The sequence below is a fragment of the Lissotriton vulgaris genome, chromosome 9 (genome assembly GCF_964263255.1).
Source record: "Lissotriton vulgaris chromosome 9, aLisVul1.2, whole genome shotgun sequence".
In the NCBI taxonomy this organism is placed as follows: Eukaryota; Metazoa; Chordata; class Amphibia; order Caudata; family Salamandridae; genus Lissotriton; species Lissotriton vulgaris.
In genome coordinates this window covers 150,922,374-150,935,854 of record NC_141697.1, presented here as the reverse complement: position 1 = coordinate 150,935,854, position 13,481 = coordinate 150,922,374, and the positions used below count along the sequence as shown (strand labels likewise).

Here is a 13,481-nt window from a genome sequence, read left to right as displayed (position 1 = left end):
AGGTCCTCAACCTGCTGATAAGAGGAGGGGGTCATCACACAGCTGAGTGTTCCGTCGAGTCTTAGGATGTGTGCGCCTGATCATATCACAGGGGGTGGGGAGGCCTGGATCAATAGAGGGTCCTTTGAAGGAGAGCGACCTCATACAATAAGGGGCAGTAAATGATATCTCCCGGCTTACGCAGTGGCCTCGGACCTGTGTGGACAGTCGGACACGGGGTGAGGGGCCATCAATGGAGTGGTATTCATGCCGCGTGAACAATCCAGCGCAGAGGGGAGGTTTATCAACAGAGGGGCATTCATGGGAGGAGAGGAGGTGTTGGTCAGGCGCTGGCGTGACTCCCAAGGACAGGGTCATGCAGAAGGGTCATGCTCATAAGGAGGAGGGAGGGGGAGCCAGGGTGCGCGGAGGATGCTTGCTGGGTCAGAGGGGCGCGCTGGCGATCGATCGTGGACAGGGAGACCATGATATCTAAAATGGCTGCCGTGCACGTAGTACATAGGTGACAAGCTGGCGCAGATGATGTTCAGATCGTAAACTAAAATTCCACAAGCTATGTTCGAATTTCGGCATCAGCTCAACATCCTGTGATTCCAGGCAAATCGCTTTGTCTCCTCGTGCCTACCACAAATGAATGTGTTCTTCTGTAATGTAAATTGTGCTAATGCCACGTTGTCGAATCCGCGCTATATAATATTGCAAGGAAAAATAAAGTAGGGAAACTCGAGTTCACACACTACTGAACACGCACTCTTAAGTGCATCAGCAGTGCACTGTGAATCGGAGCGTTTCACATGCCTGTCACAGATAAGAAATGCTATCAAAACGAAATCCTACAAAACAATATACTATTGGCCGGCAGCAATTCATACCCGGACAACGTCGGGACGGGCTGCTAGTTCAATATAAAGATGAGTTTTTCCTAAAGTTTATAAAGTGATCTCCATTGTAGCAGTCACCTCAAAATTCTGTACCAACTGAAATTACGAGCTGTCTTTTCACTTTTTTTTAGAACATATGTTGTTTAGTATTGAGTATTGCAGAGTAGAACATTTTTCTGGGTACAGTCTGTGCCTACCATGATCTGTTTGTCTGCCCATCATAATTGGGTGGATGGACATATAGCTAATTGTATGACTGGTCGCTAGAGAAGTTTAGCTAAGGTGGAGGCAGAGTAGTCACTGCCATGCCATTCTAAAGATCCGTCCGCATCTAAATTGGGTGGGTGGACCACTAAGTTGGTCGGGAAGGAAGTCTGCCGCTGTTGCGATGGAGTTTCCTCTCCGCCAGCATATAAATCAGACTCCAAGTCAACCGTATATGACTGGGCATGTCTCAAGTTTCCATGACCTGTTCCAGAGCAGTATGTGACTGTGTAAAGGGTTTTTTTATGTCTTTGGAAACCATATTTTTTTATGTCAAATCCTGAATGAAGCATCACATAAGTTCTCATTTATGAAGCAAGAGTAATGTTAGCCAGGTGCATCTAGAAGGTCACTAGTTCTCTGGAGGAACCGGTCACACCAACCTGCTGCAAGATATGTTGAAGACCCAAAAGAGTGGTACTCGTTTTGATCTCTATGAGTCCTTCATGTTTCCATGCAAACCTTACCTGCTGCCCCTGCTCGTCCGTTTAAACCAGGCACTGCAGTGCTTTTGTCGAGCTCCTCTAACTGCAAGTGGTCCAAGGAGCTTTTCCGATCTTCTAGGTAGGCCTTTCCTCCTCCTCCTGCTGCGATGAGTAGGGGGCTAAAAACCCCATTCTCTTGCTGCACAAGAGAAACCACATGCAGGTTAGCAACAGCAGTAACTGCACCACCAAATTCAGCCAACGCTATAGATCTCAAGAAGAAGGCACAAAACTCTGAAGCACATTCCAGTGCACAAGTGAGGTACTGCTTTCAAAGGAAGATGTTACGTACTTTGAAGATGTAGGAGGCTCCTCCACCGCCGCCGCCTCCGCCAGCCCACTGCAGGAAGGTTTTGTTCTCATAGTACTCAGCTTCAATGATTGATGACTTCCCAAAGCACAGCTCCTGGGTTAGCCCATTTGCCTAAGTGTTGAACAAGAGGACAATCACAAAGGATGCCAGACAACTAGAATATGCAATTGTGTGCACCAAATCACTTTAACCCCTTGGGCGCGGCCGTTTTAATGAGTGGGCGGGTTCATGGCGGCCCCCAGCCGTCATAAGCACACGCCCACCGTGATGCATGACGGCTGTGGCCCGTCATCAGCATGGAAGGGATTAATGGTTTATGTGAAGGGCAGAATGTCTGAATGTGACAAAGTTCATAAGGTCCGACTCCATTCTGGGTGGGTACCCCATTCCATCTTGGATACTAATTCTCCTGTTTTCTGCCTAATCACTGTCATGTCTGCTATAAACACTAATAACACTAATGTTGTCGGCCCTTATCGTTCTTATCATTCCTAGAATGGCGAGCGTGCTAAGTAATTCAGATACCGACCTGGATATAACACCTGATGCCGTACCCATTCTGGGACAAGAGTTCACTTATCATAATGCCAAGGCCATCAAAAGAACAGCCATAGATAAATCATTAGAAGGGTATAGACCAAATTGATGTTCCCTTCCTCTCCCATTATCTTAAAGATGTGTCTAAATCACTTCTTCTGGTGACCGTAATCTGTATCTAGCATTCCTGAAGCTACAGCAGCGGTTCTCATCCCTGATAATAATTTAGCATTTAAGGACCAGCACGTGTCCCCTTTAAGTGGAGACAAACTTCACCCAGGTCCCAGATGCAGATCCAGATGAGCACAGCACCTGATTCTATCTCGACAGAAGAAACCTCCATCAACACTCTCCGAGGCTCTGTAAAGCATTCCATTCTGCCTTCACGAACTGGTGCCAAGATTGTGGCTGCTTTTTATTATCTTCTGTGATGTTACCAATATTATGTGCACTAGTCCACAAAGTGTTATTCATGTAAAGTGCTATGATACACTAACAGGTCACATTTGCGCTCTCTAACACACTAAAGGCCCGATGTAGGTAAATCCCATTTACCGATTTTGAAATACCGAATTTTACCGATTCGGTATTTCAAAATCGGTAAATGGGATGTAGGTCCCAACATCTGGATTCGTTACCGAATCCTTAACAATTCATTAATTACCGATTCGGTAAATACCGAATCGGTAATGCCCATTCATTCCTATGGGCTCTGAAGCCCATAGGAATGATTAGGCATTACCGATTCGGTATTTACAGAATCGGTAATTAATGAATTCACAAGGGTGCAGGGGGTGTCACTTTGACACCCTCTAGCACCCCCAAAACGGGCATGTGTGCAATGTGGCACACAGACATGCCCTAAGGGCACGTCTGTCTGTCACATGGCACATGTGTACATGCACAGATGTGCATGTACACAGGAATCGGTATTTTACCATGGATTTGTATTCCATGGTAAAATACTGATTCTGTAAGCCATGTGCCAATGTAAAATTGGCTACCTACATAGCATTTTCGGTAATTTTACCGAATCGGTAAATATTACCGAATCGGTAAATATTACCGATTCGGTAATTATTACCGAATCGGTACTTATTACCGATTCGGTAATAATAACGATTCGGTAAAATTACCGAATATGTGCACCTACATCTCCCTAGCCCTTTACCGATCGGAAACGGCCGAAAATTGGTATTTTCGGCCGATTCCGATCGGTAAAGGGCTACCTACATCTGGCCCTTGATAAATAAATAAAGCTATATTTAAATAAATGTGTTGACATTCATCATCCGTTTCGAGTGATCTTAAGTGTATAAATCATTCAGGAGTGATCATTTGGATTACTACTGCTCCCTGCTAGTAACCCAAAAGCATTGACATCACCTAAATTATGTATTGGGTGGGGTTCCGCGGGGCTACAATAACCTGTTTTTCACATTCAGTGCTGGTGTATTGAACTAAGTTCACTAGTGTCACCTGTGGGCATGAAAAAAAAACCTTGTAGAGCTGAGTCAGTTTACGTAACACATAAGAATCCTCAATACAGATTGAGCCATAAGATTTACAGCAGCATGATCAATTAAAGTTTTAAGAAAAAATGAACTATTAACTAAAATGAAGAATTATGGGCCCCATATTCTAATAATGTGGTTGCCAAAATTGGTCGCACTTTGTGCACTGACTTTTTACGACCACTAAATTATTTTGAGAGCTGAACTAGTGTGAATAGGCCAGTTCACAAAGTAAGGCAATGGAGTGGGTCACAATCTACCTCATGCATATTAATCAAGTGTGTTCCAAATTGTACAGAGCAGTTTGCACTTCCACTATTACTTTATATTGTCACTGGCCAGATGACTTCATGAGTTAAAGGCTTGCTACTGGCATCTTGTTGGATTGGATCTGTGGGAAAATTAAATGAGCGATTGGATGATATGAAGTGCCACATTAAAGCAATTATTTGTTTCTAATATTATTATTACTACACTATGACAGTTATTATTATTGTACATCCAAAGATGTCAGCATACAGTAGTAAAACTGTAGTAAAACTGCATTGATCATGAAGCAAAATACTACTATTTATAGATAACAGAGTGGCTGAGGCCTGTTCAGCATATTCCATGCCACAGTAACTGTACAAAACCAAGTGGCCAAAAAGTGAAAAACTGTGGGTGCACCAGGAAGCCCAGGAGCAGGATGTCCCAGGTATAACAGAGGTCAGACTAACAGAAATATTTTCAGTAGACTGGTGTTGGGGGGTGGACAATATAGTGTTAAGAACATCTGAAGCGAAAAATGTGATTGTTTTACCACAGAACTATATCAAAGGACAGGGCTGGTGCAGCACTCCGAGTTAGATTTGAGGAAAGCTACTTGGGTGGTTACCCAGAATTGGCTCCTAACCCCAGGAATGAGGCTCACAGTTATAAACTGGGTCAGACACTGGTATGCGCCAGGTGACAGCTCTTGTTGGTAACTAGGGTGACCAACTGGCATTGTTGCTAATTCAGGACGGGGAGTGTAAAAATTCAGGACAAAGGGTCGAAATTCAGGACACAAATTCAGGACAGGAGGTCAAAATTCAGGACAAAACTTCAGGACAATTGAATACGTTTTACAGACACATCAGAGGTCACGCAATAGTATAGAGGTAAGCCCAGCCATATCCAAAGATATTCAACAATTTGCAAACCTATCCATCATGTATCCTTCCATCTATCATTTCACTCATCCATCCCCTCATCCATCCTTTCACTCATCCATCTATTATCCATCCATCCACCCTTTCACCCTACCCATCTGTACACTCATCCATCCACTCTTCCACCCATCCATCCATTCACTCATCCATCCAGCCATTTACCCTTTCACCCATCCAGCCATCCTTTCACTTACTCATCCATCCACCCAGTCACTCATCCTTCCACCCTTCCACTCTATCAGTCATCCATCCATCCTCCCTTTCTCTCTCCATCGACCCTTTCACTTAGCAATCCTTCCTTCCATCCATCCAACCACCCATCCATCTACTAATCCACTCATGAATCCATCCATTGACCCTATCACTCATCCATCCTTTCTCTCATCCATTTATCCTTTCACTCCTTCACTCATCTATTCATCCTTTTGTCCATCTACCCTCCCTTTCACTCACTCATCCATCCTTACATCCACCCTTTCACTCATTTGTCCATCCATTCAACCTTGCATTTATCAATTCATCAATCCATCCATCATTTCACTTATCCATCCACCCACTCACTCACTCATCATCCACCTTTTCACTCATCTATCCTTCCACTCATCCATCCACCCTTTTACTCATCCAGATACCCTTCCACCCATACATCCAGCCATTTACCTTTTCTCTCTTCCATCCTTCCACTCACTCATCAATCCATCCATCCTCTCTTATTATACATCTATTCAATATTTCATTCATCCATTCACCCTTTCACTAATTCATCCAGCCATCCACCCATCCCTTCACTTACTCACTCGCCCACCATTTCATATTAATTTTGAGCAGAGCCTTTTTGACAGGAGGCCCATCAAGAACTTCACCCTCGCTGCAGGAGCCATTCCAGGACTGGGACAGAAGCCACCCAGGGCAGAGACAGGATCCACCACAGGAGGGGGACAGGAGGCATCACAGGCGGGGGGGCAAGTGGGGTGACAGGAGCCATCACTGGGGCGGGGCAGGAGCGATCACAGGAGGGGGAACAGGATCCACCAGGGTGGGCACAGGGGTGGACATGCAGTATTCTAGTATAATCTTGGTCTCTTCCAGGGTGGGGTAGGGCTCCTCACCCCCTCCTGGACAAGACAACGAGAAGACAGTCTCTCTCTCCAAAATGTTAGTTTTGCCATCCCCCGCTGTGATGTACAGTACTTACAGGAGATGCTCCAAGAGAACTGATTTAACTGATTGTCCTCCATACTTTGTTAATTAGTGTGGGTGCGATTGTGTCATTTCTTAATTTTATTACATTAAGACTGCATGTTAGAAGAACCGAGGTTTGTTTACAATTTAGTGACAGTATTTAAGCTCTGTGAAGAGAACCAGTGCTGCACAGTGTAATCAGGGCTGGTTCTAGGATGTTTGGGGCCCTGGGCAGAAATGAAATGTGTGAAGCCCTCCTAAATCGCAGAGACATGGCGCATTCAGGGCTGTTTGCATCTGTATAGATGCCCCTGCTCCTGAAGCTGCCACCCCTCCCTCTCTGTCACCTTCAAGCACCTCTTAACAGCTCATCCAGGGCTGGAGGTGTGAGGGTTGCCATCCCGCTGTGCCTCTCCACTGCTGCGGGGTATCTGAGCTTTGCATCAGAGTCAAGAATGGAGGAGAATGGAAGCTGTGCCGGCTTAAGGGTAGTGCGACCGGTGCCCAAGGTTAAAATTATGGACAAATGGCGTCCGTTAAAGAATGCTTCACAGACAACGGACAGACGGCCGAAATTACGGACTGTCCGTGAAATTTACGGATGGTTGGTCACCCTATTGGTAACAGGCTAACTCGGATGAAGGGGGCGTGACGTGTTGTTTGCTACAATGATCAATGAAGATATGTGCACTCTTCAATGCCTCATAGTTTAATAACAAGAAACCCATTATAAGATGGCAGCCACTCTTGAGTTTATCGAAATACCCATTACAAGGTAGGAGCCACGTATGTGTATCAGAAGTGTGGGTTCCGGCATTTGTAAAATACAGCAAATATATAAGCCGCTAGTATAGGCTTGAGATACACGCTCGGTTTATGAAAGGAAAAGAAAGAAAGTGGAGAATCCTAGTAAAACTCCCACCCTGGCTATGGACATTTGCCGCACAGCACAGAAGCACTTTCCCTAAAGCAACCCGTGACAGTAGGGCAGACCCTCGGACTGCTGGGGTGGTAAACTCATCACTCCCCCCAACATGGCAGAACCCTGTTTGTCCCCCTCAGGCGACAACTACTATACCATTAACTACCCTCCTAATCTCTCCAAATCCGCCTCTAAATCCCTAAAACACTCCATCCTGAAAAGCCATCCCGAGACCCCCATATCTGATCACCGTCTCTGCGTGAACCTTGGTACCATCATCAACGACCTCATCTTCCACTCCACAAAAACGCTGCTCTGGAGTAATGCCTTCTCGAGCCTCCTTAAAGCACAGAAAGCCAGGAACATCCCTCACGGAAAAAAACTCACCATCTCACCAAATCCTGCATGCTGACCTCAACATCATCTTATATAACAGCGGCATTATCCTGATTCAAGGCCCTCCCAAAGACCTCATCAAATTTGCGGTCCTCTTTAACCTCCTCAAACAATATGCTCAAAACCCCTCAAAATCTACGCTCCCACCGCTCCACCTATCACCCATTCCGCCAAATGTACCTAACGTCTCACTAACCACACATGACAGGGATCAAGTCACTGGGCGATCCAGCCTAGTCACACATGCCAACCACTGCGCGCCCATACCACTGAACTTAGACCGACAAGCGGTCCCGCTCCGTTAGCTACCAAAACGCCCCCTAGGACCCACACCCCGAACCTATCTAGACCCGCTAACACTCATCCTGCACTAGCTATCAAAAGCGCCCCCAAACCCCTATCCTCTTGCCTGCGTAATCCTCCCGTACTCCGGGCTGTTGAAATGCCTACGAGGGCCCACAACACCTCCTTGGACACGTTCAATAGGGCCCTGAACTACCGACTAGTTAACCTCACCACTAAGCGACCAACCCAGTCCGACAGAATCGCTCCCTTCCTCTCGGCCTCCTGCCCGCAAGGTCTTTCCAGGGACGATCGACCTAGCCCCCAACACACTGGCCGAACCGCTCATCTGAAACCGACCCGTGGCCCGCCACGTCTCACCTCCAAGTCACCAGTACACCCTATCAGAATCGCTCCCTTGCAACTGCCCCCCCACCTGCCTGAACCCACCTCTCTTAGAGATATTGATATTCTCCACCGTAGAGCCACCAAATTAACCCTAAGAATCCATAAGTCCATACTGGACCTAAAGCACCTCCTTCACATCACCGAACTTTCCTTCTCAAATCTCCGGCTCTCGCAGAACACGATCCTCATCCCCCAGCCAAGCCACTCTTCACCCTCTCCCACTAACCCTAAGACACTTACGCCCCCGCTATCAACCCTGCCAACTCTCAGGGGAAGAAATTACGGTGCTCCTCCAGACCTACAAATCCACCATTGACATGCCTATCCCACCAGACCTCACGGAAAAAGAAGTGGCCGTGACAACCCCATGCCCCTCAATCGTGAGAGAAGAACACCCTATCCACTCTGTGGCAACCAACCTCAACAGATCTGCCACACTCTGGGTTAGAGGGGTGGTCAATAACAACCTAGCTAGAGTCCCCATCTCTGCATCCACCCCTGACACTCACTCCTACCCTTCCCTAACTGGCCTCCTAATAAATTGTCGATCAACAGTAAAACATGCATCTGATGTCGCCGACCTCGGATCTATGACAGAATTTCGACCTACACAAATATCGGCGTAATTATATCGATAGCAAAAATATCGACGCCCTATGTACAACATGGTAAGTACCAAAATATCGAAAATTTAATATCGATGTAAAAAATATCGTTGTTAAATATATCGATTTTTTTTAATTTAAAATAACATAAAAAAACTGTAAATAATACATAATAATTACTTAAACATATTTAAATATATGTAATAAATGTTAAAAAAAATAATAATACATATTTAATTAAAAAATAAAATAATAAATCATATATAATATATAATTACTTAACAATAATTACTATTCCCACTCCAGTGGGTGCAACAGTAGGGAAAACTGACCCTGAACACTAAAAATACCCCTTTACCCAAAAACCTAAAACTGACCCTGAACCCTAAAAATACCCCTTTACCCATAAACTGAAAACTGACCCTGAACCCTAAAAATACCCCTTTACCCAAAAACTGAAAACTGACCCTGAACCCTAAAAATACCCCTTTACCCAAAAACTGAAAACTGACCCTGAACCCTAAAAATACCCCTTTACCCAAAAACTGAAAACTGACCCTGAACCCTAAAAATACCCCTTTACCCAAAAACTGAAAACTGACCCTGAACCCTAAAAATACCCCTTTACCCAAAAACTGAAAACTGACCCTGAACCCAAAAAATACCCCTTTACCCAAAAACTGAAAACTGACCCTGAACCCTAAAAATACCCCTTTACCCAAAAACTGAAAACTGACCCTGAACCCTAAAAATACCCCTTTACCCATAAACTGAAAACTGACCCTGAACCCTAAAAATACCCCTTTACCAAAGAACTGAAAACTGACCCTGAACCCTAAAAATACCCCTTTACCAAAGAACTGAAAACTGACCCTGAACCCAAAAAATACCCCTTTACCCAAAAACTGAAAACTGACCCTGAACCCTAAAAATACCCCTTTACCCAAAAACTGAAAACTGACCCTGAACCCTAAAAATACCCCTTTACCCAAAATTAATTAATATTACAAATAAATTACTTCCCACCCTATTCCCCTATAAACCCACAACCCGCTGTGGTAGTAAAACATAATTTAGTTAAAAATATACATAAATTATCAATTAATTAATCAATTAATCAATTAAAATAAATCATTGCCAATTAATATTTAATTGCAAAATAAATTAATAATTGAAAAATAATTATTTAATTACAAATAAATTACTTCCCACCCTATTCCCCTATAAACCCACAACCCGCTGTGGTAGTAAAACATAATTTAGTTAAAAATATACATAAATTATCAATTAATTAATCAATTAATCAATTTAAATAAATAATTGCCAATTAATATTTTATTGCAAAATAAATTAATCATTGAAAAATTAATTATTTAATTACAAATAAATTACTTCCCACCCTATTCCCCTATAAACCCACAACCCGCTGTGGTAGTAAAACATATTATTTACTCTTATATATTTTTAAATTATAAAAACATATTAAACACATATTATAACAATTAATTTAAATACTTAACTTATATTTCTAACACATATTAGTAAATCGAAATTACTTACATCGATATATATGCTATCGATATTAGTAATTTCGATATTACTTACCTTAGGGTCGATATTCTGGCCATCGATATTCTGGACATCGATATTCTGTCCCATCGATATTAGCAACTCGATATAAGTGTAGGTCGAAATTAAAAACTCGATATTTTGACTGTTTACCGCCGACCTCATCCTTAGACATAAATCGGACATAGCGATCCTGACGGAATCCTTTCTCAAGGAATCCTCCTTGCCCTACCTAGATCTCTTAGTCCTACCCAATTACAACATCGTAAGGATGGACAGGCATTCAAAGAAAAAAGGGGGTGATATTGCCTGCATCTACCGCTCTAACCTCCTGGTTACGGAACTGCGGGTAGGCCCTACAGACTCCTGCGAATGCCTTGCACTCACTGTTTCCAACAACACCTCTCAATTGCGCAAATTTCACATATTTTACCACCCCCCAGGCAAGAATGACACCTTCATGGACCTCCTCATGGAAATAATCACAGCCAAGGTCTCTCCAAACTCCAATGACATTTTCCTTGGTGACTTCAACTTACTTTGGAATGATCCCAAGGACCCTCAGATCAATGCCATCAGTAACTTCTTGGCCGACCTAGCCCTTACCCAAGCCTAGTCCCTCCCTACTCACTCGAAAGATGCCACCCTAAACTGGATCATTGCTAAGGAATCAGCAGTCAAAATTATCTCTATTGACCCGTGTGATTGGTTAAACCATCACAACATCACCTTCCTCCTGCCCAGCTCTCACAAGGTGTGGACACCTCAACTCATGATTCCCAAACGTTGGGTTAGAGACACCAAGAACCTTGATCACGGGAAACTAGCAGCGCGTTGTGAGACCGACCTCCACCCCCCACCCCCACCCCCTTTAGTGCACCTCGGTCGACAACCTAGTGGATCACTGTTCCTCAACCATATCCGAAATTCTCGATGACCTGGCACCGCTGAAATTAAAGAACTCAGATCAAGGACAGGAATCCCTGGTTCAGCGGATCCCTCAACAAGGAGAGGAGATCCCTTCGACAAACTGAGCGAAACTGGAAACAACACCCATCAGTAGCCCATCTAAAACTTCTCCGCCAGGCCAGAAATGCTTATAACAAGACCCTTCAAGGTAGGTCGCTCCCCCTCCACACAGCTCTGCCTGTGTGCCCCTGCTGCTGCTGAGGTCTCGCTGGTAAAGTGTGCTTCTTCCGTTCTGGTGCTCCATTTTTTTGCCTTCTGTTCCACTGTTTGCCCCCTCTTGTGCCCTGTTTTTTTGCCTTCTGTTCCACTGTTTGTCCCCTCTTGTGCTCAGTTTTTATTGCCTTCTGTTCCACTGTTGCCCCCTCTTGTGCTCCGTTTTTATTGCCTTCTGTTCCACTGTTTGCCCCCTCTTGTGCCCCGTTTTTGCCTTCTGTTCCACTGTTTGCCCCCTCTTGTGCCCCGTTTTTGCCTTCTGTTCCACTGTTTGCCCCCTCTTGTGTCCAGTTTTTTTTTGCCTTCTGTTACACTGTTTGCCCCCTCTTGTGGTCCGTTTTACTTGCCTCCTGTGCCACTGTTTGACCCCTCTTGGGCCCCGTGTTTGCCTTCTGTGCCAAAAGTCTCCCCCGCTGCTGTGTCCCCTGCGGCCCCGCCCCCCTGACTGCCCATTCGCTGCCCCCGCCTCCCGCCTCCCTGCAGCTCCTCCCTCCCACCTCCCCATATAGGCCAGACGCTGCGCGGTGAGGAGAGCGACCCTTGACCCTTCCAGGTAGGTCGCTCCCCCTCCACACAGCTCTGCCTGTGTGCCCCTGCTGCTGCTGAGGTCTCGCTGGTAAGTGCGCTTCTTCCGATCTGGTGCTCCGTTTTATTGCCTTCTGTGCCACTGTTTTTCCCCCTCCTTGTGCCCAGTTTTCCCAGAAGGCTACAAGATCAACCGCAAGGACCGCACCAACGGAATAGGAGGAGGAATTGCCATCGTCCACAGAAACACTCTCAAAATCTCGACACACGCCGACGAAACCCTCAGGACCGCCGAACACCTGCACTTCCAGATCCACACCGACCCCAACACTACCCTCAGAGGCACCCTCATCTACAGACCCCCCCGGACCCGACTGCAGTTCTACGACCCCATCACCGACCTAGTCAGCACACACGCCCTCGCCTCCATGGACTAAATCCTCCTCGGGGACCTGAACTTCCACCTCCAGAACAACTACGACGCCAACTCCTCCACCCTGATTGACAACCTCGGCAACCTTGGACTCAGACAACTCGTCACAGCACCCACACACTCCGCCGGCCACATGCTTGACCCCTTCTTCTCAGCGAGCACCCACGTCTTCTTCGACCGCACCACCGAACTCCACTGGACCGACCACCGCTGCATCCACTTCACCTTCCGGAAACCCACCACACACCACCGCACCCAGCAGATACCTCGCTGCAGATGGGGCAAGATCACAGAGGACCAGCTAACCGCCGCCCTTGCCCAGAACCCACCCGCAGACCCAACCGACCCAGACGCCGGAGCCCGCAGCCTCTGACAATGGATCAACGACTGCGCCAACACCCTTGCCCCGCTCAAGAAACCCCCGAACACCCCCACCAGCAAGAGAGCCAGCTTGTTCACCAAAGACCTCCAGGTCTCCAAGCAAACCTGTTGAAAACTAAAAAAAAAAACTGGACCCGCGAAAGAACACCGGAAAGCTACACAGCCCACAGGAACGCCACCCGCCGACACCACCAACTCTTCAGATCTGACAAAAGGACCACCTTTAGAGACCGCCTAGACAACAACGAACACAACAGCAAAGAGCTCTTCAGAATCGTGAAGGAACTCTCCAACCCCATCTCCAACACCAACGACATCGCCACTCGCTGGCCACCTTCTTCCATCGCAATATCACAGACATCCACGACACCTTCAACGCCGTCACCACCCCGACAACAGCCCACACCCC

At 46.0% G+C, this 13,481-nt stretch overlaps 1 protein-coding gene across 1 annotated transcript in view; it reads right to left on the bottom strand.

Moving 5' to 3' along the window:
- Positions 1–13,481, bottom strand: part of LTK (leukocyte receptor tyrosine kinase) — a 655,467-nt gene that overhangs the window by 94,149 nt on the left and 547,837 nt on the right. Inside the window, exons 13-14 of the mRNA XM_086937237.1 lie at positions 1,923–2,054; positions 1,613–1,769 (exon numbers count right to left, since the gene is read on the bottom strand). Of these exons, the coding sequence (XP_086793363.1) occupies positions 1,613–1,769; positions 1,923–2,054 (289 nt within the window). The remainder of the gene's footprint in view (positions 1–1,612; positions 1,770–1,922; positions 2,055–13,481) is intronic.